Raw genomic sequence first — 25,140 nt, 5'->3', positions numbered from 1 at the left:
GCAGGAAAAGACAAACAGCCTGGAGCTGGCCCTGTGGGTGATTTGGATTACTGCTCTCAGTTACTTGCTCCCTCCCTGCAATAGGATTAAACATCCCCACTATTTGTTATGCCTTGCATCCTCTAGAGGGAGCATGTATCCCTGTCATGCCTTAGTCATAAGACATGCTTTGGTGAATAGCATGTGATGTTCACCACATTTGAGAAAAAGCTTTAAATGTGTTATTGCATGGTTTGGCTTGGGCTTTCTCACTCCTGCCCTCCACCATGAGATAGACATGTCCTCAGAGCCTAGCACACACTATGAACTAGCACTTATTAAATACTTATTGTGTACCAGGCACTGTCCCATGTGTTACATGTGTCTACATGTGTTAATTCATTTCACTCTCATAGGAACTCTAAGATATTGGTCCTGTTATCATCATCCTTATTTACATATGCGGAAAACTAAGGTTTAGTAATGAGTACCTTGCTCAAACTTACATAGCTGGGAAGGGGCAGGCAGTCTGCTTTCTAGGTCCATATTCTTAACCACTTCACTATACTATTTCACATAATAGGTGATCAGCAAGTGCTTGTTAAATAAAACTTTATTTAAATGACTGTCACTACTGAAGCATTGTTCTTTTCCATTTACCCAAATTCCGAAGGCACAATCCATTGGGACAAAGATGGGCTTCTGACTTTGGACCTGGGCACTTTTCCTGCCTCAGTTGTTAGCCAGATAGGAGGCCATTCTGATTCTCTGGATTGGGGGAAAGTCATCTGTGGTCATGAGATGGGAACTCAAACATTTCTCCTGTAGGACTCACATGAACCACAAGATATCTCCTGTAAATTCCATGTGAATCCCATACATCTCCCCTGTAGACTTTAATGTGGACCTCAGACCCCTCTCCTGAAGGCTCGTGTGAACCCCTATATCTTTCCTGAGGCCCACATGGACTCCCAACATCTCTCCCATAGGAGCCATGCTTGATAACCTCCTCAGGTTCCCATTCGTCAACTCACTGGGTCCTCCCCACAGCTCTGTAAATCAGCCAAAGCTTGCATTATAGCAGGGATAGAGCGCAGTGACCATGTGGGTGAACCAGGGCCAGGACTAACAGCAGAACTCCGTTGTCCTGCCTATAGTCCCTGATTCTTCACTCCTGATTGGCCCAGTGGTTAGGTTATGCTTCCTGCTCAAACTTCCACAGCCTCTGTGGCTGCCCCCTTCTCTTCCCTCTCTCGTGCTAGTTCTTGTTTGTCTTTCTTCACTCCCGCCCCCTTTCTATCCCAGCTGTGGGAGTGAAGCCTTACTCCCAGCAGGCTGGAGCCAGACAATGGGCCCTTATTCTGGGCAAAGAATCCCTGCAGTGTCTCCCACCCAGTTAGGCCCCCTTCCAGGCCCAGGATGGTGTGGGCGGAGGGCACAGTGGAGGGCAGGAGCCATTGGCTGGCAGGATAGAGGGTGTCCCTGCTGTAAAGATCCCACAGGAGGTTTACAATGTAAACACACTGACAATAAAAGCTTATCTTTCACTCCCAGCCCCATCTCTCCAAGTGGGTCTCACTCAACAGTCATCAGTCCTGGGTTTTTAAACATTTACTCTGGTCTCTACTCTCTTTAGGTGTTCATCTCTGCATATCACAATCTCTTTCATTCTTTTTTCTGTGTCTCTTTCTCTTTCTAAGTCTGTCTTTCTATTCCTTTGTGTAGCTTGCTGGTCCCTATTTTTTATCTCTTTCTCACTTCATCATGCTCTCTCTCTCTCCTCTTTTTTTTTTTTAAAGATTTAATTTTTTTCCTTTTTCTCCCCAAAGCCCCCCAGTACATAGTTGTATATTCTTAGTTTTGGGTCCTTCTAGTTGTGGCACGTGGGACGCTGCCTCAGCGTGGCTTGATGAGCAGTGCCATGTCTGCGCCTAGGATTCGAACTGACGAAACACTGGGCCGCCTGCAGCGGAGCGTGCAAACTTAACCACTTGGCCACGGGGCCAGGCCCTCTCTCTCCTCTTTTTTTCTATGTTTTTTTCTTTCCAAATCTTGATCTCTCCGTGTCTCCATATCTCTGTCTCTCCATGTTTCTATGTCTATGTTTGTGGCTCTCCTCTCTTGTCTTTCTATGTCTATCTTTCCGTGGATCCGTGTGTCTATGTCACTCTCTGTCTCCTCTCTCTCTTCTTGTCTCATCTCTGATCTTCCATCCTCCATCCCCTCTCTGTCACTTTGGGCCTGTGGATCTGAAAGATCTTCATCAAACACCATGTTCTCCTGCTCACAAATCTCTTTCTCACTCCTTTCTGGTACATCCCAGTGGCCCCTGGGACCGCAGGGGTAGTTATTCTCCCCAATTTACAGATTTGGAAGCTGAGGCTCTGGCTGTTGGCACCAGGCTCCCATCTCTGAGTCTCTTCTTCCACGTCCTCGCGGCGCTCTTGTCCCAGCAGTGCCCATCAGCCACCTGATCAGGCCAGGGCCCAGGAACGTAGCACCTCGGACAGCTCCTGTGAGGCGCGAGGGCGGCCAGGCCTTCCTTCTCGCGAGCGCAGGAAGAGAAGCCCTAGAGGTGGCCCAGGAGTCTCGCGAGAGCGGTTGCTACAGGCTTGGGCGGCGCGCGCACGCGAAGAGCCGGCTGCAGGTGCGCGCGCGCGCTCCCCGCCTCCAGCCCCGGAGCGGCTCGCCGCCGGCTCCGCGCTGCAACGCTGGGTGCAGCTCAGGGCAGCGCAGCGCGGCGGCCTTTCGGCAGCCGAGCGGTAGCGGCGGGTAAGTCCCGGGCCTCAAGTCCCGGAGAAGGGCTTTGCAGGGAAGATGGGCGAAGGGCGAGAGGGGGGTCACCCCCTCCCCAGCTCTGTTCCCCCTACGCTTCACCTTTGAATGCAGGGAGCAGACCACGCTGCTGGAGAGGTAGAGAGTCGAGGTGACTTTCTCTGTTTGGGCTGGGAGAAGAGCGCCCGGGGTGCCCCTAGGCCCCCAACCCCCCACATCCCCATCCCCGGCTGCCTCAGAGGGAACCCGGGTCTTGGGTGACGTCAGACTCCTGGATGCTGGAGCCTGGGCCTTGGGCCCTCCATCCCCACCTGGCGTTCCCTGGAAACTGGCTTCCTCTTCTGCGGATGGCGCTCGCGGACAGGGATGGGGGCGACTGGAGGCGGGTTAACTGTGGCCTTCTTTGGGTCCTTCCTCACAAGAGGCGCCTGCAAATGGACACATGTTGTACAGCTCCAACCTCTCCCCCCCCCCGCACCCTCCACCCCCGCCCCCTCCCGGAGACGGCCGACCTTTGGACGGCGGTCTGAGCCGCCTCAGGGTTGTAGGGGATGGGTGCATTGGCTTGCGCCTGGGGTCCACCAGGACTTTGGGGTGGTGTATTGGCAGTGCCGGATGTAGCACATTCCAGCGCTGGCAGGGGTCGGTCATGAGGATGACAGTGAGGTGTCTGGGAAACCGTCCCTGTCCCTGCCTCCAGGAGCTCCTGGTCTGGGGGTTGGGGGAACCAAGTAGAGACTCAGACTGAGAATTCACCGTCTCAGGCGGTTCAAACTGGTAATGCTCCAGCTCTGGGATCTGGCGTTCATGGAGGGCCAGGCAGACTTTCCTGCGGAAACAAGGAGAAAGGGAGGCAAGAGCCAGTTAATGAGAGACTTCCTGGAGGAGGTGAAATTTGCATGGGAGGAGAGGCAGGGGAGGGCATTCCCTGGGAATGGTCTGGGCAAAGGCACAGAGGTGGGAGTTAAGCACAGCTATTGGAGAACCTGGCCTGTGAGCCCAGCCACGTGGCTGTGGTCATGGAGTGGGGGAGTCTGGAGAATTTTGCAGCCTGTGCCCTACCTGTTCTAACTCCGCTGAGCAGGGCTTTGAAAGAGGGAGATGGTTCTTGCAGGTGCATGACTGGCAGAGAAGTTTTGTTTGGGCTACACAAGTCTTGCTAGTTTAGATTTGATCTAGGCTTGGTGAGCCTGAAGGTGGAAGCCCCAGAGCTGAGAGAGGACTGTCTCTAGTGAGTCGGCCACAGCAAGAGGGTCTTCTTAGGTCTAGCAAACTCCATGGAAAATGAATGGGCTCCTGGGAGGGGAGCTCTGGATAGGGCCCTTGGGCTCTGTAGCTGTTTCTTTAAGCCTTTCCCTGGCTGGCTGGCTATCTCTGAACAAGTTGATTCCCTTCTTGAGCGTCTCTTTGCCAGCACCTTTCTCTAAGGATGAAATAATAGGACTAAGTACTGATTTCTCCTGAGGAAGCTGAGTGTTCTAGTTTAGAACATCCCTCCCCGTTCTCCCTCTTCCTTTTTCTTTCCTCCGCTCCCTTCTCCCTTTTCTCCCCCCCCCCCCCCCCCATAGCATTTGCTCTATAGGCTGCACTTCCTTCCTTGCTGCCAGTGTGGAGTCTCTGAAGGTTTCCTGGAGGAAGTGTGGTACAGCAGGCTTGACAGAAGCTGTGGGCTTAGCCTGATTGGGAGAGGGCATCAGTTGCTCCACTCCCACCCCTTGGGAGGGTGTCCAAGTCTAAAGCAATTCATTGTGCTCTGTGCCCTGCTCTGTTCTGGATCCCTCCTAGAAGCCCATCCATGAGGGAGCAAGGAAGAGATTGGATGAGAATGAATGAGCACTTGGTGCCCAATAACTGGTTTAGAATTTTTTTTTTTTTTGAGGAAGATTAGCCCAGAGCTAACTGCTGCCAATCGTTCTTCTTTTTGCTGAGGAAGACTGGCCCTGAGCTAACATCGTGCCCATCCTCCTCCACTTTATATGTGGGACGCCTACCACAGCATGGCGTGCCAAGTGGTGCCACGTCCACACCCGGGATCCAAATTGGCAAACCCTGGGCCGCCAAAGCAGAACATGCTAACTTAACCACTGTGCCACCGGGCTGGCCCCCTGGTTCAGAATTTAATGAGTGGGATGCATAGCAGGGATGGCTGGAAAGGTTTCCCAGAAGAGGTAGGATGTGAGAAAATGGTAGGACTTAGAGGAGCTGACAGGGCTCTGGTGTAGGGGCACTGGAAGCAAAGGGGGTGGCTAGATGTGATCTCCTGCATGAAGCTGGGTTGAGTGGGAAACAAATCATCCTATGGTACAGAAGCAAAGGGTGCCAGATGGGAATTTGTAGCTGATTGACACAAGGCCTTGAATGCCAGGCACAAGATCAGTAGGGGCTACTGAAGAGTCATCATAGGACAGTGATAGCAATGCCAGGAAAGTGCTGTTTTTTAAGGATGGTTCATAGTTCTGGGACTTCAGGGGTGGGGATGGGATTAGAGGACCAGAGGTAGAGCAAGAGGGGAAACTTCCATCTTACCAGATAGCTGCTCTGGGCAGGAAGGGAAAAAATGACTATTTCTATGCCAAGGATGAGGGGCTCATGATAGGGATGAGGGGCTCATGATAGGGACGAGGGAGGTTGGAGGTCTGGTGAGCAGGGAGCCTTGGAACTAACCCCAGGTCTCTGTCCTGATCTGAGGCCTGGCTTGGCTCCTTTCTTTCTGCCATGGACCTCACTCTCTCCACTGTGGGAGCTTCCGTCCTCCCAACTTCACAGTAAGAAATGGAATAAATTTTATCTGGGTTTTTGGTACAAAATTCAGGTAGTATTTGCTATTTTATTGATAACTAAAGAGGTGCTTCCTTAGGCCTGCATCTTTGGTGGGATATGTAGTGCTCCCCCAAACCCCCGAATATTATGAAAGACTCAATTGAGGAACAAATTGCTAATTCTCCCATTTTGCAGCCTAAGAACTTTGGTTTGTAGAGGCCAGTCATTGCTCTCCCCTGCCCCCCGCTGCCCTCCCCCCCCCACCCCCGCCTCCATCCCTCTCCCTCACTGCCTCTCCCTTTCTCTCTCACATACATACAAGTATAAAGGCTAGCCCTGAAATAAGAGCATCAGAGCCTGGAGGCTTCCATTCCTGTGACCTCAGCCTCCTGCAGCCCTCCCAAGCCTAAATTCCCTCTGGCCTAACCTTCATATACAAGTCTGGCCCTGAGCTCTGGTTTCTCCCACCACCCACACTTTGACTTCTCTGTAACCATGGGCACACTCTTGGGAGATAGCCTGGGACCAGAACAGGGGTCAGGCTGGACCCAGCTTCCTCTTTTGAGGCTCCTACAATCTAGTTATTACCTACCCTTCCCCCACCTCTCTTCCTTGTTTTTCTGGAGAACTTTGGTGCTGGACTACAGTCTTCCACTTCACATCCATTGTCTCATGGGAGGCAGTGCCTCCTTCAGCTACCCTTTCTGCCAGCCACACCTCAGTCTGGTCATCATTGGCATGTGGCCACCTCTGAAATCTTAACCTCCAGTATCCTTCTCTGACCACAAACTTCTACTTTACCTGCTTTGTGACCTCATGGAGCTGTCTAGTTCTCTGACACCTCCATTTTCTCTATCCCATGAGCATAACACCTTCCTTGTCCTTCCTGGACCCCATGGTCCAGGATTTTCACCATTCTCTGGCCCATGCCCTCAATGACTATGCCACTTTGCCTATGTGTCCCGCTCCAGCAGCAGACCCCTCTATTCTGGATTCCACCCTCAGAATGTGGAAAGCTTCTGGGGGCTATCACATACCGGGGCAGTCTGGTTCTGCTTCCAAATAGGGTCTCCAACCTCAGCTGTTCTTCCATCACTTCTAGAAACCCTTCCCCTCTTCTCATCAGCTCCCCATTCCATTCCATGGGAGGAGTATTCCAAACTGGACTACTCTCCCGAAGCCCTTGACTCTCAGAGAGAGTGGTTGAGGGGTGTGTGGGCGGTGGACCCACGCATGTTTCCTCACTTCTCAAATCCCTGTAGGAGCGCTCCTAACCTAAGGCACCCACCCCGTGCTATGAATGCTGGTCCTTACTGTCTCCTGAGGTTCCAATGTCCATCAGCTATTTCCCCCTCTGCTTTATCTTCAGCCCCACCACTATCTTCTCCAATACCTTCCTCCCAGCTTATGAATATGCTCAAGTCTCCTATCTGGAAAAACCTTTCTAACCCCATGTCCTCTAGCTGCTGCTGTTTTAAACTATGGCTTTGTCTTACTGCAAAAGGGATATAAAACCACTGTAGAAATTTTTGGAAAATTATCTTTTTAAGATTATAAGAAAATTATCTAAAAGAAAAGAACCAATTTATAATCTCACTTTCAAGAGATGGCTACAATTCATCCTTTGGTGTGTGGTGTTACAGTGTTGTCACTGATAGTCGTTGTGTGTGTGTGTATTAAAATTTCAGCCAAGTTTTTTGAAAGGCTAGTCTGCTAGACTTGTCCCTTCTTCCTCCTCCTCATCTCTTGGCAGCCTGGCCTCTACCCCACCACTCCCTGAAGCTGTGACCTCTTAACTGCCAAATCAGCCCATGTCACACATGACTGCTCCATGGCTAGGGACGTTGACCCGATTGGCCAGTCATTAAAAAGATTGAGATAATCTGTATTTATTGACATGAAAAATTTTGATGAGATATTGTTGAGTAGAAAAAAACAGGTTATAAGACAGCACGTATAAAACGATCTCATTTTTGTCATATATGCTTATATATACATTAAAAATCAAAACCAAAAACCTGAAGGTCAGACTGTTTAAAGGAGTGGTCTCTGAGAAGGTGGCATTTGGAAGAACTTTTATTTTCTTCTTTATGCACTTTGATTTTTTTAGCTTGCAGGTATTTTTATACATAGCTAAAAAGCAACATATTTTCACTTTATTTTACAGAACTTTGAGGCTGTATTTTTTAAAAGAAGAAGAACAGAATCCTTCAATGGTTCCCAAGGCTCTGAGGATAAACCCCAAATCCTGCCCACGGCCTTCAAGGCCGGGATGACCCAGCCAGTCCCACCTTTCAGCCCTGTTTTTGCCTTTTCTTCCCTCCGCTTTGAGCTTCATCCTTGCTCTGCTTCTTTCTATTCCTTGAATATGCCATGCTGTTGCTTTCCTGACCTTCACATCTGCTTTCCTGACTCTTTCTTGGCCAACTCTTATTCACCCTTCAGAATTCAGCTCCGATATTGCTTCCTCTATGGAGCCCTCCCTGGCTCCTCCCGGACAGACCAGGGAGGTGCTCCTCTGTGTTCCCACAGCTCTTTGTACTTCTCCCAGATCACTTCTCAGGCCATGTTGTAATTGTCTGTTGACTTAACTGGGCCCTCTGCTCTTACCTCCTGCCTCTCAGTTCCAGCCTGTCTCCTGTATTACAGAGAAAATGGAAGCAGATACCCAGGACTCTCTCTGTCCTTTCCAAGGCCTCGAACCTGCCTGCATCAGCTCGCATCCATGTTCTGCTTCTCACCTGTTAGGATCGAGGCTTGTCCCACCTGCTTGCCATGGGACTCCATGCTTCTCTCCTTCTCAGGGGCTTCCTCTGTCAACCTCTGTCTCTATTGTAATTACAGCTGTTCCCTGGATCCTTCACATCTCTAGCTTATTTCCATCTTAAACAAACAACTCTCAGCTGCAGCCCTCCCTGGAGCTCCCCCTGTATCCCACCTGTAGTACCCTATCTCTATTCTCTTCCTAGGAAGGCTTCTTCAAAGAGCTGTCTATACCTGCCCTCAGCTTACCTGCTCAATTATAGCTCTAATTTGGCTGCTCTTCCCACCCACCCTCCCAACCCCTCCATGGCCAACAAAATAATTCTTGCTGGGGTCACAGATGACTTGCTATTGCTGAGTGTAATTAATCTTTTTAGTCCAGCCCTTTTCATGCTGGTCTGCTCAGTGCCATCTGTCACATTTGTCCACTCTCTACTCCTGGATTTGGAGACTCCACACTCTCCTGGATTTCCTCCTGCCTCATTCGCTGCTCCTTCTCATTCTTTGCCAGCTCGTCCTCTTCTGCCTTTTTTCATTTATTTTTTTGAATAGGTAATACATTTGCATGATTCATAATTCAAAAAGATGTCCCAAATTTCATCAATTCTAAGATGAACATTTTGATATTTCTGAAAACATTTTAATGTCTGTCTTAAGATTTTTGGCATCTTACGATTACAAGTTGGCAGTGTTTTTTCTGTCTTTTGGTAAATAAAATAATGATCTATCTTAAAATTGATGGTATCTTGGATTAGATGATATAAAGATACATATTGAAAATTTTTCCTCCCACCTATTCCACATTTATTCAGTTTCTCTGTCCGCAGTGATTCACAATTATTATTATTATTATTGTTATTATTATTATTTTTTTGAGGAAGATTAGCCCTGAGCTAACATCTGCTGCTAATCCTCCTCTTTTTGCTGAGCTAACATCCATGCCTGTCTTCCTCCACTTTATATGTGGGACGCCTACCACATGGCTTGCCAAGTGGTGCCATGTCTGCACCTGGGATCCGAACCGGTGAACCCCGGGCCGCCGAAGTGGAACGTGCGCACTTAACTGCTACGCCACCAGGCCAGCCCTTGCAATTATTTTTTCCTTGATATCTTACTAGAGATTCTTTGTATATTGTATATATTACCAAAGAAAAAAATATATATTTCCCCTTTTTATTTTGAAAATTTTCAGCGCTAAAGAAGTTTAAAAAAAAAGTGCAATGGACACCTGTACTAGGGTACTTCACATAGGTTCACCAATTATTAATATTTTGTGACATTTGCTTTATCTATCTAATTCTTTTTGCAGGACCACTTGAAAGTTGCAGACAAGACACAGTATCTGTAAATACTTGAGCATGCATCTCCTAGAAACAAAGATATTCTCCTGTGTACCCACAACACCTAGGAAATTTAACATTGAACAATGATATCTACCATGCAATCCATATTCAAATTTCTCTACTTCTCCTGAAAATGTCCTTTATAGCTGTGATTTAAAAATCCAGGATCCACTAGAGGATCACTTGTTGCATTTGGTTGCATGTTTCTTTAGTTTCCTTTAATTTAGATGAGTCCCATACCAATTTTTGTCTTTCATGACATTCACGTTTGTCTTGGAGAATTTCCCACAATCTGGATTTGTCAGATTGTTTTTTCATAATTATTTTCAGATTAAACATTTTGGCAACAATACTACATAGATGATCTTGTGTCCTTCTGTGTGTATCTCATCAGGAGGCACGTAATTTCCTTTCATCCCATTATCAGAAATGCTGGGTTTGGTCACTTGGTTTGCCAGGTCCTCTCATTATAGAAGTTCCTTTTCTCTGTTATGATTACTAAGTAATCTGGGCGGGGGGGGGGTGGGGGTGACACTCAGATTGTGTGACTCTCCTCTTCCCCAGCCACCTCTCACTCAGTGGTTTTGGCAGCCACTGATGATCCTTGCCTGTATCAGTTCTTATAAAGGGATTGCAAATGGTGATTTAAAAAAATTCTGTCATTCTTTCTATATTTATTAGGGCTTCCCCTTTCTCCCCTCACTTTCTTTTGTATATCATCATGGACTCGTGCATTCTTTTCATTCAGTGTGTTATAATTCGTTACTGACATTATTCATGTTTTTCTCCAACTTTTTATCTTGAAAACTTTTACACTAAACTAAAGTTGAAAGAATAGTACAAGAGACACTCATACAGCTTCACCGGTTGTTAACATTTTCCACATTTGCTTTGATTCTGTCTGTGTCTATCCATCCATCATTTCTTATTTTATGAACTGTTTGAAGCAAGTTTCAAACTTCATGACACTTGACCCCTCAGCACTTGAGCACATGTTTCCCAAGAACAAGGACGTGCTCCTGCATTACCTCAATACCCTTATCACACCCAAGAAATGTAACCTTGATGCAATAATACTATCTAGTTTAGATTCCATGTTTAAGCTTGCTCTGTTATCCCAGTGATGTTCTTTATAGTGTTTCCCCCTTGAACCAGGATCCAATCAAGGTTTACATAGTGGATTTGGTTGCCATGTATCTTTAGTCTCCATTAGCTTAGAAAATCCCTTATCTTTTTATTTTTAAAATATTTTTGTCTTTTAGAGTGTTGGCAATTTGTGTGTGTGTGTGTGTGTGTGTGCGCTGAGGAAGATTAGCCCTGAGCTAACATCTGTGCCAGTCTTCCTCCACCTTATACGTGGGTCACCACCACATCATGGCTGATGAGTGGTGTAGGTCCATGCCCAGGATCTGAACTCACAAACCTGGGCTGCCAAAGCAGACCATGTCAAACTTAACCACTACCCCATGGGCCAGCCCCTAGAATGTTGGCAAATTTTGACAGTCTAAACCAGTTTTTAGAATGCTCCACAACTTGGATTTGTCTGATTGTTTCTCATGATTTGATTCAGGTTAAACATTTTGGGGCAGGCATGCTACAAAGGAGATGTTGTGCCCCTCTTGGTGCATCACTTTGGGAGTCCCATTATTGGTGAGGTTAAGTTTGATCACCTGGTTAAGGTGGTGTCTGCTAGCTTTCTTCACAGTAAAAGTGCCTGTTCCCCTTTGTAATTAGTAACTCATCTTTGGGCTGGTACTTTGACACTCTGACTCTTTCTCCCCAGTGATCTTTCGCCCAATGGTTTTAGCAGCCTTTGACAATCCTTGCCCGAATCAGCTATTATGTTAGTGATTGCAAAATTGGGAAATTTTCTTTCATTTTTTTAGGAAGATTGGCCCTGAGCTAACATCTATGCCCATCTTCCTCTACTTTATATGTCAGACGCCTGCCACATCATGGCTTGATAGGCAGTGCATAGGTCCACACCCGGGATCCGAACCAGGAAACCCCGGGCTGCTGAAACGGAATGCAAGAACTTAACCGCTATGCCACCAGGCCGGCCCTGGGAAATTTTCTAATTTTGTCACTCCTTCTACACTTATAGCCAGCATTCTTCTGCAAAGAAAAACTTTCTTGCTTCCTTCCTCTTTCTCTTTTTTAAAATAAGATTTGTTACTTTAGACTCATGGATTATTTTTTAAGTTCAGTATGTTATAATATATCACTGTCATTATTATTTTTGATACTTTTTCTTTTTGAGGAAGATTAGTCCTGAGCTAGCTGCTGCCAATCCTCCTCTTTTTGCTGAGGAAGACTGGCCCTGAGCTAACATCCGTGCCCATCTTCCTCTACTTTATATGTGGGACGCCTACCACAGCATGGTGTGCCAAACAGTGCCATGTCCCCACCCGGGATCCGAACCGGCAAACCCCAGGCTGCTGAGAAGCAGAACGTGAGAACTTAACCGCTGCACCACCAGGCTGGCCCCTGCTTTTGGTACTCTTAATTGTCCAGATATGGCTGGTGGTAGCCCCTTCAAACTGGTGTCCTTTTGACATGCCCCCATTAGTTGAATACCTGCTTGTTTCTGGCACCACAAGATGTTCTCGGCTAACCTTGTATTTCCTTGTCCTGGCTTGGGACCAGCCACATATATTTTTTAAGTCATGAGTTCATACAGATACCTCCAGTTCAAATTCAGCATCGAGGGGCTCTTTCTCACCTCACATTCCATATTCTGTCTCCAAACTCTAACAGTGAGAACCCAGGTTCCCCAAAACAGCACATTTACTCATATGCTCTCTCCTGCAGTTACACGTGACAAAGTTTCAGAACCACCATACTAGTACCAAGAGTAACAATAAACCTGCTAATATTTAAGATTTCTTTCCAGTTAGTTTTTTCCTTGAGATATATCCTTCTAGGAGAACACAGAGTACTCTGATCAAGTTATTTGGCCAGTTCCTTTCTCTGTATGATTGTTACCAATTTGCTCTACAGCAAGCTTTATGAGCTTTATTATTATTTTTTGTTTGTTTATTTCATTTTTAGGGTTTTCTTTTCTTTCTGGTGTAAGTTTTTGAATGTGTAAGATATTATATGTATAGAAGTATGTAAAAATCTTTACCCAGAGAAGTCTCACTACTCATTCTAGTCCTTCCATCATGTAGGAAGTCATTTTATTAGTTTCTGGTTTACTCTTCCTGCATTTCTTTTGCAAAAATAAGCAAATTTATATGCATGTTCTTGTTTCTCCTTCCTTCTTACATAAAAGGTAGGATACTATTTATACTCATCTGTAGTTTGTTTTTTTCACTTAGCATATCCTGGAAATCATTCCATGGCAGTTCACAGAGATCATCTTCATTCTTTTTTGCATCTATGCAGTAGTCCATTTGAATAAACCATATAGTTTATTCAAACAGTTGCATTTAAGTTGCTTCCAATGTTTTGCTATTGCAAAATAGTGTCACGTTGAATAATGTGTATTTGTTGTTTCTTATTTGTGAGTAAGTAACCAGAAGTAGGATTATTGGGTCAAAAGGAAAAAATATTTTTATTCTCCTCTCCCCTCCTTCTTTTTTTAATATGAAAGGTAGCATATTATATATAGACTGTTCTTCATCTTTCATTTTTTTCAATGACTAATAGTTGTGGAGATCTTTCAATATCAGTATTTTTTTAAATAGCTGCAGAGCATTTTTAAAAAGAGCTTTGGAGCAGTCCATGGTCTGATTGTAACATTTGTTTAATCAGTCCCCTGTTATGGACATGTTGATTGTCTCTAATCTTTTGGTATTACAAACAATGCTACAATGAATGCAACCATGTATGGATATCATTTCATGTGGGTCTCTGTCATGCCTGTCTTTTTTCCTTTTGTGGTAAATGTTGTTGGGTTTTTATATCTGTGTTTGATTTCATATCACAAAATTATAACCACCAAAGATTATAATTGCCCAGACTTTTAATGGCTCCAATGGAATTTAACTGGAACTCTAGGAGGGTTTTTTTAAGCACACTTTCTTTTTTTCCCCAGGGGAATTATTGGGGGTTTTTGTTTGTTTGTTTTTTGTTTTATTTTATTATTATTATTATTTTTTGCTGGGGAAGATTCTCCCTGAGCTAATATCTGTGCCAGTCTGCCTCTATTTTGTATGTGGGACATGGCCACAGCATGGCCACCAGTGAGTGGTGTAGGTCCACGCCCGGCAACTGAACCTGGGCTGCTGAAGTGGAGTGTGCTGAACTTAACCACTAGGCCATGGGGCCGGCCTGTTATTATTTTTTTCATTGAGGTAACATTGGTTTATAACATTATATAAGTTTCAGGTGTACATCATTATATTTCAATTTCCGTGTAGATTACATAATTTTCAGCACCCAGAGGCTAATCACCCCTTTTGTCCTCCTCCCTCTCCTCTTCCCCTCTGGTAACCACCAGTCCCATCTATTCTCCATGTGTGTGTTTGTTGTTGTTATTATCTTCTATTTATGAGTGAGATCATATGGTATTTGACTTTCTCCCTCTGACTGACTTCACTTAATATAGTACCCTCAAGATCCATCCATGTTCTTGCAAATGGCAAGATTTCACCTTTTTTTGTGGCTGAGTAGTATTCCACTATGTATATATACCACATTTTCTTTATCCATTCGTCCCTTGACTGGCACCTAGGTTGCTTCCAAGTCTTGGCTATTTTGAATAATGCTGCAATGAACATGAGGGCGTATTGACATGCTTTTGTGTTTTCATGTTCTTTGGATAAATACCCAGCAGTGGGATAGCTGGAACGTATGCTAGTGCTATTCTTAATTTTTTGAGGAATCTCCATACTGTTTTCCATAGTGGCTGTACCGGTTTAAGTAAATTCTTTTTTTTTTTTTTTTTTAAAGATTGGCACCTGAGCTAACAACTGTTGCCAATCTTCTTTTTTTTTTCTTTCTGCTTTTTCTCCCCAAATCCCCCCAGTATATAGTTGTATATTTTAGTTGTGGGTCCTTCTAGTTGTAGTACATGGGACACCTCCTCAACGTGGCCTGATGAGCAGTGCCATGTCCGTGCCCAGGATCCGAACCAGAGAAACCCTGGGCTGCCATAGTGGAGCACGTGAACTTAACCACTTGGCCACAGGGCCGGCCCCATAAGCAAATTTTAATTGAAGTATAACACATCGGAAAGTGCACACATCATAATTGTATGCTTGATGAATTTTCACAAAGTCAGCACCTCTGTGTAACCAGCACCCAGACCAGGGACAGACCGTTACCAGATGCTTCTGCCCCCTCAAGGGTAATACTCTCCTGACTTCTAGTTGTTTTTGCCTGGTTTGAAACTTTATAGAAATCTCTGCTCAATGTATAAGTGTTGCATTGCTTTAGCGCTTGGTTGTAGACCATCTTCTGTTTTTTATTTTGCATATACATATATTTATATACACCAAAGTTACCGTTCTAGCAAGATGATTGCCCATTCGCTTCCTTGCCATATGTCACCAACCATTACTTAATGTATGTCTTAGCCCAGGCCTCTCACTGAACTCCTGACTGGAATATTCCCAATGCCTACAAGGCGGCTGCAGCCCTGTCTGGGGGTCTCACAGCACCTCAGACTTGGCATGTCTGTAACGCAGCTTCTTGTCTTCGGCAAGGACCCTGAGCCTCTTCTCATGGTGTTTCCCACGATGGGGTTCTCAGTAAATAGCCCCACCATCCACTCAGTGGTTTAAGTTGGCAAGGAGGCTTCTTGATGGCCTCCCTCCCCCTACTCCCAAAATCCATCTCAGGACCACTTCAAACTTGCCTTATAAGGGCCTCAAGATTCATTCCCTGCCCACCTCAGCTCTCCAGCCTCCTCTCCAGCTGCTTCTGCATTTACACTCCTTGCTTTGGCCACTGTGGCTTTCTTTCCCTTACTCAGAAGTGTGAAGCTCCTTCCTGCATCAGGGTCTGTGCCTGCTTTCCCCTCTGCCTAGAAGGCTGCCCTGCCCCAGGCAACTCCTCTGTATTCTTCAGGTTTTTCACTTACTGCTTACATTTAATTTCCATGACTGCCTAGACTGGGTTAGATCACCTTGATATATTCTGTGCATGTTTTAATAGCAGCCATCCTTCCCTTTTATATTATTTACTGCACAGGTTATTGACTCTTTCATGCAGAAGGCAGGGACTACATCTGTCTTACTCGTGCTGTCTCCACACTGCCTGGCAAATAATAAATCCCCAATAAGTGAACAAATGACTGAAGGCAAAAGCAGGAGGGGAGGGGAGCCCAGCCTGTGAGAGAGGCCAGGGCTCTGCCATGTTCAGAGTTGAGGAATAAATTTCTTCTTACAGAGGTCTATGGTACCCTTGGGCTTTCTCTGTCACTTGGCTTTCCCTGCATGAGGTCCCCTCCCAGGTTCCTTTCCCACCCTTGGATGGAGTTTTCTGAAGGCAAAGGGCAGGAGTCCCTGGCAGGATGTAGCTGGTAGAATGGTGGCTCTGTGAAGTAGGAACTGCCTCAACGGAGTTCATCTCGCCATGGGAGTATGAGGTGGGTCCTGCCCCAGGGAGCTTCCAGCCCACCTGGGGATGAGAGAGAGTCTGGGTTGGGCTGGGTCATGATCCTCATCCTTCTTTGGCTTTTCCTTCCTTCCAGTTCAGGACAAAGAGGCATAGGCAGGCTGCTGGGCCGGCTGCTGCCATCATGGCAGGTAAGGAGAGGGTGGGTCTTGTCGGTAGGATATGGTAGTAAGCATAGTGTGGGTGACCCTCTTCTGGGTCCTTTTATGTCCCCTAGTTTTTGGAGGGCAGGGTCTTTCTGTTCTCTAGTCCCCAGGTTTTCCCTGGTTCCCCACTGAGGTCTGTCTATCCGAGACCCTCACCATGACAGTATCTAGCCCTCTGTCAGACCTCTGACCCTGGGGACCAGGGATGGAACATCTTGATGCCCTGGTCCTACTCTCCATCTGACTGTTGAGTGGCACGGGTGGCTCACTCCTTGTCTCCTCTGTCACCATTGCTCTCTAATGGTTTCTGAATTGTCTGGTTTCCAAAGGCTCAGGTGTACAATGCCAGAGCTGGAGGGACCTTTAGGGACTCTCTAGCTCAGCCTCCACCCTAGTGGATAAACTGAGGTCCCAGGGGTGGTGACTTGCCCAAAGCATGAATATTGGAATGCAGGCTGGAGCCCCCCCAGACTCGCACATCTTGCTTCCTCTGCCCGGAACTGTCTCCCAGCTGAAGAGGGTTCCGCAGCCCTGATGGATAGCATTTATTGTTTTTATTCTTCTGAGAGACAGTGACACTGCCTCAGGGCCTTTAATTACTTTGGGAACCTCACAGCAGACCCAAGGAAGCAGGGATGGCTAGGTGGGGATAGTAAAGTAGCCTGTGGCCACAGGGGCTGAGAAGGCAGCTCAGGCCAGGGAAAGAATGATCATATTGGATTGTTGGGGAGGGGAACATTCAAAGTGATACCATGCAATGTGCCTTGGCCACAGAGAAAGTGAACAACTTCCCACCGTTGCCCAAATTCATCCCGCTGAAGCCATGTTTCTACCAAGACTTCGAGGCAGACATTCCTCCCCAGCATCTGAGCATGACCAAGCGCCTCTACTACCTGTGGATGTGTGAGTGCTGTGGGATGGGGGTGGGCCAGGGTGGGTGGGGTGGAGGAGGGAGGAAGGCTGGTGGGTGCTGGGCATTGGGGTGGGATACCTGCAGGCCCAGCTGTCCTTCAGCCCCACTTGCCGCATCTGCATGGGCCAGTAGGCCTTTCCCTCCCTGACTCCTAGTAGGCTCCTCTCATTGCCTGACTCCCCAGCTGGGCATCAGCAGGCCTCTCCTCATCTATTCACAGAACATCTAGATAGGTCTCTGCCTGCAGTGTAATTCCTCTCTTCTTTCTCTCCCTTCCCCTTCCCACTGGAGTAGTTTTCAGGGGAATCTCTGGTGACTGCCTCAGGATTCTGGAGAGGAATACTTCCCTCAAAGCCTCATTTTTCTTGTTTTCTCTGGAAAATTGCTCACAAAGGATAGCATTCAACTGGGAGTTGGGAGATATGGGAGCAAGCTGGGCTGGTCACTCCACTTCCCAAGCAGCAGGTTCCTCATTCGTAGAAAGAAGGTGTTAGCTTATTGACTGCTGTGGTTCCATGCAGCTCTGTGTTGTGTGGTCTGCACTTCTAAGAGTCTAGAGTTCTAATGTTCTAAGATTTTGAAGTCAGGAATTTCAAGGCTCAGGTTTCTGATGGTGTATGGCAGGTTGGTGGGAAAGGTGTCGTCTTAGAGGGATGGGACTTAGCGAGCCCGGGCTGGTCAAAGGTACCTCTTAGGCATGTGCAAGGAGGGTAGCCTGGCTGTCCAATGCTGGGTCTTGGCCCCGAGGTACCCCAGACACCTGCAGTGTGACCATCTCCAGGGTCTGACATGTGTGCTGTTGCCGTGAGTCAGGCCAGCACTTAGCTGCTTACCTGGGGAGATGATTGGTTGTGCCAGGAACATGGTAAAGAAAACTGTCTTTGTAGCAGGTCCTTCATGGAATGGGAGAAAGAGTATGGGGACAGATGGACTCAGTTTCAAGTCCTGGCTTGGCCTTTGGATGGGTAGAGAAGGGATATTTCCCCTTCTAACATGAGAGAAGGAAAGGATGGGGCAGGTGTGGGTAGGTCTGTAGATGTTGAGAAGAGAATGAGGAGGTTGCCTCTGATGGCTTCCATTTTTTTCCAACAAATATGATGTAGAAGTGGGGATGGGAGCTTTGAGGAGAGTAGGATTAGAATGAGAGCACGTTTGTGGACAGAGAGTGAGGACATTATCCAAAGAAACATGACCCCTAAGATTTCTGGGCCATGCACAGGGTCCTTTTGAGGTTGGCTGCCATGAGTTTATAGTCCTGCCAGGCTTCTCTGTCGGGCTCCTTTTTTCCTAGCAACATTCAGCTCAGGTACAAATGGGAGTTGTGTTCATCCAGGGTGAATGTGACCAGAAGACAGGGCAGGGGAAGGAATAAGAAAATGAGTGTAACGAATTGTGGACTCTAAGTTGGACAAAGACAGTAGTGGAGACAGAAAAACACTGATGGCTAAAGAGGAAGTGGCCAAATCCATGCATGTCCGTTCCAAAGAGGTGGCAGAATAATTGCAGTAGAGGCGCTAGGTCAAGTGAGCTGGAGAGAGATGGGACTGGGAAGACAGATGTGAACCAACGTAAAAACAGGTTAATGTCTGTTCTGTGTAAAGAGCAAATAGAATCAGTAACAGCACCAAGGTTCCAGGAAATTTGGAGGCAGTAAACAGAGATGGAGGAAATACAGCTGAAGAGCACGGGAAGAAATGCTCACTCTCATTAAGAGGGGCCCCGGGATGGGTGTACCTGCGCAGGTGACTGTGTTATCCGGCCAGACTTGGAAAGCACTTCACCTGACCCTGGGCTCTGGGAACTCTGCCCCTGAGAAGATCTCATGCAGGAGCTGGATTTAACGGCTATATATATCCTTCTAAGTCCTCACTAGGCACCTGCCAGATGCTTTGCTCCCAAGGAAATGTGTATAACCCTTGAGATGCTTAAGGGTTCTATTCAGAAGCCAAGGCCATAAATGCCCGGCCCGTTTGAGGCCAAGATTGAGCCCACCTTTCTCTGTTTATTCAGCAGGTCTTTTTGGAGCCTCAAAGGGACTCAGCCTAATGTTTGAGGAAGGGAGTACCGTGATGTCAGAAGACCTGGGTGTGTGTTAGGGCCAGCATCAGAGGAGGAGTCTTTGAGGTCCCTGCTGGCTGTGACTCAGTGATACCATGATTTGGAGGTTCAGCTAGATTATGTGGGCACAGAGGAGAGGGCGCCTGGGTCCTGCTCTTGGGAGCTTCTAGTCTGGTTGATGGGCTGAGATTTGTACTTGGGGAACCTTGAGAACAGTCCAAGGATGGGAGATGAATAAGGTTGCAGTAATAAAGGGAAAGACTTCTTGGGGGAGGTGGCATGATAGTTTTCCAAGAAATGGATTAGATAAAGACTGAGATCCCAGCCACTGCTGCCTGCCCCATTTACCTGCAGGGCAGATGGTAAGACGGCTTGAAGAGATGTTTCCACAAGGCCTTTTACTTTCCCCTTTTCATGCCCCTACCTCACAAGAGATGTAAGGAGGCCATTCCTAGAAGGGGAAGGTCATGTCTACCACTCTGAGTCTTTGGAGCACTTCAACGGGGCTTACTGGGCTGGGTTCCTGCTCTGGAGACTCTTTGTTCTCTGAATTTCTCAGATCCCCAGGAGCAGGTGTGGGGAGGGGAGTTGGTCTAAGCTCCCAGCTTTCTTTCTTACAGTCTGTACTCCCTCTGTGTGTATATGTGTGTGTGTATCTCATGTATCTGTGTGTGTGTATTCACTGATGTGGGTTGTTGACGTGAATCTGTATGAATGCGGTTTGCATGTGTGCTGTGTGTGTCTGCATCTCTCCACTTACACCGTTTGCATGTGTTTGATTGTTTGTCTGTGTTGAGTTATGGGTGTGTGTGTCCATGTCTGGGTGCTTATGTATCTCTGCATGGGCCTGGGTGTCTGTGTGCATGTCTGGTGTCTGTCTCTGTGTGTGCTTCTGTCTGCAGTGAACAGTGTCACGCTGGCCGTGAACCTGGTGGGCTGTCTCGCGTGGCTGATCGGAGGCGGGGGAGCCACCAACTTTGGCCTCGCCTTTCTCTGGCTCATCCTCTTCACACCCTGCTCCTATGTCTGCTGGTTTCGGCCCATTTACAAGGCCTTCAAGTAAGTGGTTGGTGCTGACCCTGGCTCCTAACCCTGTCTCTGCCCATCTCCCCTGTCTCTTCTCTACATATTTTCTCACTGTTTTTTTTTTTTCCGTTCCCCAAACTCACTTTCACTTGTTCAGCCTCAGCTCAGACTGCCAGGTAGGATTTGGGCTTCCTGGGAGCTCTAGGCCAGGGTGAGAGGGCTGGGAGTCAGAGCCTTCCTCTTACTTCCTTCCTTCCTTACTCTCCCTTTGGGTGGGGGCAACATAGAGACCAGGCCTGTTTTTGTTTTGTTTTCTCTAGGCAGCTTCATGTTAAATTTTGCCAATGTGACCACCTGTCTGGATGGAACTGTCCATCTTTGTACCTGTGGGGCTAGCAGATTTGGTGCCAAATGGACCATCTATCCATGTGCCAGTGGAACCAGCCATCCATGTACCACTGACACTATTTATGTGCTAATGAGGTCATACAACTCTGTGCCAAAGGGACTACCCATCTATGTATCACTGGGCTTAGCTATCTTGGTGCCAATGGGTGTCTACCTTGTGTCAAATGGGATTTTCAGTCTTTATGCCGATGGGACTATTCATCCATGTACCAATAGGCTGTCTGTCTTGGTGCCAATGGAGTATCCATCCCAGTGCCAATGGGGCCTTAAATGTCTTTGCCAATCCATCTATGTGCCAATGAGGCTATTATCTTGGTGCCAATAGGGTGTCCATTCTTGTGCCAATGGGACCATCCATCCATGTACCTGTGGAACTAGATGTTTCGGTGCCAGTGGGGTAGTCCATCCTGTGGACAATGGGATTGTTTATTCCTGCCACAATGGACCCATCTATTTCTGTGCCAGTGGGACCAACCATCCATGTACCACTGAGTGGTCCATATGTGAGGAGATCTCTCCCTATGTAATTATGCACACACAGGACTACCACGTGGAAACTTGCAAGGATCAAACGTTGTCCCATTTTGGCCTCTCAGTTAAGGCCTTTAAATGTCTTCTGTCCATTGTGTACTCACTTAAATTTGGAAGGGTTTGGGAGTCTTGATGGCAGGGAAGCCCTGGCTCTCTGCCCAGTGACAGGAGCCATCTCCTCTGCTGCAGGACTGACAGCTCCTTCAGCTTCATGGCATTCTTCTTCACCTTTATGGCTCAGCTGGTCATCAGCATCATCCAGGCTGTGGGCATCCCAGGCTGGGGTGTCTGGTAAGAAACTGGGGTGTCCGTGTCTGACCCAGGGCTCGCATGGGTGGCACCTTGGCTGTATCTTTTGCTTACCTCTGTGTGCTAAGCTGTATAGCCTGTGGGGACACCATAAGTTATTGGAAGTGTGAGGATTCAGGATAGTGTAGTAGACACAGCCATAGAATCAGAGGGGAAGGAGAACCTTGCAGTGGTTTTTGGGGGTACTGAGGGGCGTCAAGCATCATGAGAGAACCTAAGGCAAAGAAGCCTTATGTCTGAGGAGCTTGTCTCCTGAGCCATGGGAAAGGGTTCTTCCTGAACCACTGACACAGGCCCTTTGGATATCAATAAGGTGGTCCCTTTGCATCCAGTGGTATGGTTCCTCCCTGTGACAATGAGATGGTCCCTTGCTCTAGTGGGGCAGCTACCCCTCACCATGGTGGGTAGCCCCACAGCTGGCCTCTTCCTGCAGTGGCTGGATCGCTACCATCTCCTTCTTCGGAACAAACATTGGCTCAGCGGTGGTGATGCTCATTCCCACCATCATGTTCACGGTCGTGGCTGTCTTTTCCTTCATCGCCCTCAGCATGGTACGTGGTCACCTCAAGGGTGAGAGGGTGGCTTTGGGAAGGGTCTGTGATCTGTCCAAGTTATAGGAGGACCCAGAGGTCTTCCAAAGGACTCACTCTGGAATGGCTTGGTGGGCTTTGCTCCTGGTGTACGGGGCATGGGTGGGGTGGGGGGGGATTGGCTTTTACAGTGACTTGTTTCTGGCTCCCATGTCTTTCCTTGGTGGGCTGCCTCTTCCCTTTGATTAACCCTTCCTTGTGCTCCTCCTCCTACAGGTTCATAAATTCTACCGGGGCAGTGGGGGGAGTTTCAGCAAAGCTCAGGAGGAGTGGACCACAGGGGCATGGAAGAACCCACACGTGCAGCAGGCAGCCCAGAATGCAGCCATGGGGGCGGCCCAGGGTGCCATGAATCAGCCGCAGACTCAGTATTCCACCACCCCCAACTACACATACTCCAATGAGATGTGAGCCAGCTGAGCCTACTGGAAGGCAGGGCTGGGAGCCAGTGGGATGGGGGCTGAAGCCACATTGTCTGTTGTGGTGACCAAGCAGGGTTCCCCCTTCCCTTTTCTCCTCCCCAACTTTGTACAAAGAATCAGAGTTATATATATATATATATATGTGTGTGTGTATATGTCCACCCCCAGCCCCAAACACCCTTTGGATTCTGCTCTTGGCATTCTTAGAGCTGTGGGCTGCAAGGGGAGCTGTCCTGTGCGGTAGTAGCTGTGTCTGTGTCCCCTTGTGAAATAGTGTGCAGTGAAGGTCTCTGTTGTTGTGGTGCTAGATGTATGTTTAGAACTAAGCCAGCCCCCCATCCTCCACCAGGCTGCCCCATCTAACCTTGACCCAGGGACCCCTCATGGGATAGGGGGAGGCATAGCAGAGAGCCTGGCCCCCTCCCCAGGGTTATGAACTGAAACTGTTTCCACTTCTGGTCTTCCTGGGAAGCAACAGTATTTAGCATTCATGGGGGTGGTAGGTTGGCGGGGGGCGTGGACAGGCAGGGGATCTTCCCTTGCTCCTTCTGATCCGGGTCTGCTCCCCCTCAACTTCCTCCTCCTCTCCTCTATTCCTGCTCTCATATTCCCTGTGGTCTCTTCTCTCACCCAGGGTCTCTCTCTTCCCCATGTGGCTTTTCTTTGTTTTCCCCAAGGCTGAGTATCCCTGTTGTATCTGCTCCTGAGACTGAGCCCATTCCCATATCAAGGAAGCAGGCTGGGGAGCTGAGCCTTAGCCCTGATGTGGGAAGGCACATAGCCGGAGACACAGAGCCCACCTGGGTACCTGCCTCCCAGGGAATGGAAATGTTGGGTTGTCTCCTTGACTCTCAGAGCTTGGCCTGCCAGGGCAGGCTCCTGTTTTCCCTGCCTTGCTTCCCCTTTCTCTTCCCAGAGCTCCCTCAAGCCCCTCTGCTTATGTCCCTCCCTGCACCCACAGCTGCTGTGGCCTGATCCTTCTACCTTCCCCCTCCATGTGCCAGGTGGTGTCTGCCATCCACAAGGGTAGATTCCACTGCCTTCCCTGAAGAGCTGGATGGTGTCCAGGCAATTTTCAGGTATAAAGGTACAGCTGGAGCAGAGGGTATGTAAATAATTATTGGTTCCTGGGTGGAATTATTGGCCCAAGCCCACTGGGCAGGTGCTAGATGTCTCTGAATGACCATTGGATTCCTGGGAGCAGTAGCTGTTCTGTTTGGATCTGGTAGAAGGGACAGGCTCAGAGGCCTAGGCCTGGAGGGGAAAGCAGAGGAGAAGGCAGGCAGGACCCAGTGAGAGGGGAGCATGCCCCACACCCCCACCCCAGCTTGCTCTTGGTCACAGGACAGTTCTGGGCATTTGAACTCAGGGCCTAGCAAGAAGCACAGGCCCAATCCTATCCACAAGCACAAGGGCCGGGATGGATTTCAGGGTAGGCAGGGTGGGAGGGGAGGCTCTCTGGCTTTTTCTTTTAATGAAGATTACTTGCTCCCTCTGCCTACCAGACTTGATTCTTGCCCTCCCTCATCCTGTCAGAACCCCCTTTCCCTTCCAGGACAGCGATTTCAGGTCTGGGGGGCTGTTACATGCCAAGCATTGTGAGAATGTTGCTGGTGGAGGCCCTTGCTCTCTCTGAGGCTTGTAGGGAAGTGGGTTCCCACCTAAGGAGCAGTTGCCTGTTTCCCACCCCAACTTCTGCCTGGGCTGTTTGGCCTGAAAAACCAAACCCCGCTTGGCCACTCAGGGCTGGCTCCAGCTTGGAACCCAACACCTGGAATTTCAGGTGCCATCCTGAGCTTTGGGCTCCAGGCATACCATTTTTCTGTAAGAGGATCCAGGACCTCTGGAAAGTTCTCTTCTTAATGGTCCCTTAGGCTTGGGCCAGAGTGTGATTGGCTGTCTCCTCTATCACTTTCTCTCTGGAAAGCAATTACAGCCCTTAGTACCTGAAAAGAGATCTTAGGTTTAGGCTCTTTCTCCCCTTCCCTCTCCCCCACCAGAGACCCCTGGCTCCCTTTCTCTTAGTCTGTCTGGTCACTCTAGGAGGCCTGTGGTCCAGCTGCCAGCCCAACATCCACGACCTGTTGGATGCCACTTCCAGTCGATCTCCTATCCTATCTGCCTTTCCTCTTTCCTGGCTCAGACCTATATGGCCATGCCCTGGCTCTGCCCTTGGGAAGGCCTGCTACCTGTGTGTGGCCTGGCTTGTCCAGGCCCTGGGATGCTGCATCTCCAGGCAACTATGCACTTTGAGGGGAGGAACTGGGCACAGATTTATCTTTGCTAGATGGTCTGGCTTGGGGGTTGGGTGGAGGAAGGCCCAGGTCAGTTCTGGGAATCCTCAGGTCTGCAGCCAGCCAGTGACCTGCCTTTGCATTCTGTGGTGCCCACTGCTCCTCCTTGTTTCTGGGAGACACAGACCATTCTCCAATTGGCAGTTGACCTGCCTGAGCCAGTGTGTCTGTCTGTGGTAACTGAGTGAACCATAATAAAGGGGAACATTTGGCCCTGTGTGTCCTGCTGCGTCATGTGTCTTCATGTGGGCCTGTGTGG

At 48.2% G+C, this 25,140-nt stretch overlaps 1 protein-coding gene across 2 annotated transcripts; it reads left to right on the top strand.

The window, feature by feature from the left end:
• The first annotated feature begins 1,545 nt into the window (after window positions 1–1,545).
• SCAMP5 (secretory carrier membrane protein 5) lies at window positions 1,546–25,100 on the top strand. Of its 2 annotated transcripts, none has more exons than XM_023653382.2 (7): window positions 1,546–2,751; window positions 16,261–16,315; window positions 17,105–17,233; window positions 20,204–20,360; window positions 21,456–21,557; window positions 22,009–22,126; window positions 22,382–25,100. In XM_023653382.2, the coding sequence occupies exons 2-7, from the start codon at window positions 16,309–16,311 to the stop codon at window positions 22,574–22,576; spliced, it is 708 nt and encodes a 235-aa protein (XP_023509150.1). In that variant the 5' UTR covers window positions 1,546–2,751; window positions 16,261–16,308; the 3' UTR covers window positions 22,577–25,100. The 2 variants fall into 2 exon arrangements, with proteins under 2 accessions (XP_023509150.1, XP_023509156.1); XM_023653388.2 differs by lacking the exon at window positions 1,546–2,751 and adding an exon at window positions 15,957–16,155.
• Window positions 25,101–25,140: the final 40 nt, after the last annotated feature.

Source organism: Equus caballus, chromosome 1 (assembly GCF_041296265.1).
Source record: "Equus caballus isolate H_3958 breed thoroughbred chromosome 1, TB-T2T, whole genome shotgun sequence".
Classification (NCBI taxonomy): Eukaryota; Metazoa; Chordata; class Mammalia; order Perissodactyla; family Equidae; genus Equus; species Equus caballus.
This window is presented reverse-complemented; position numbering and strand designations above follow the sequence as displayed.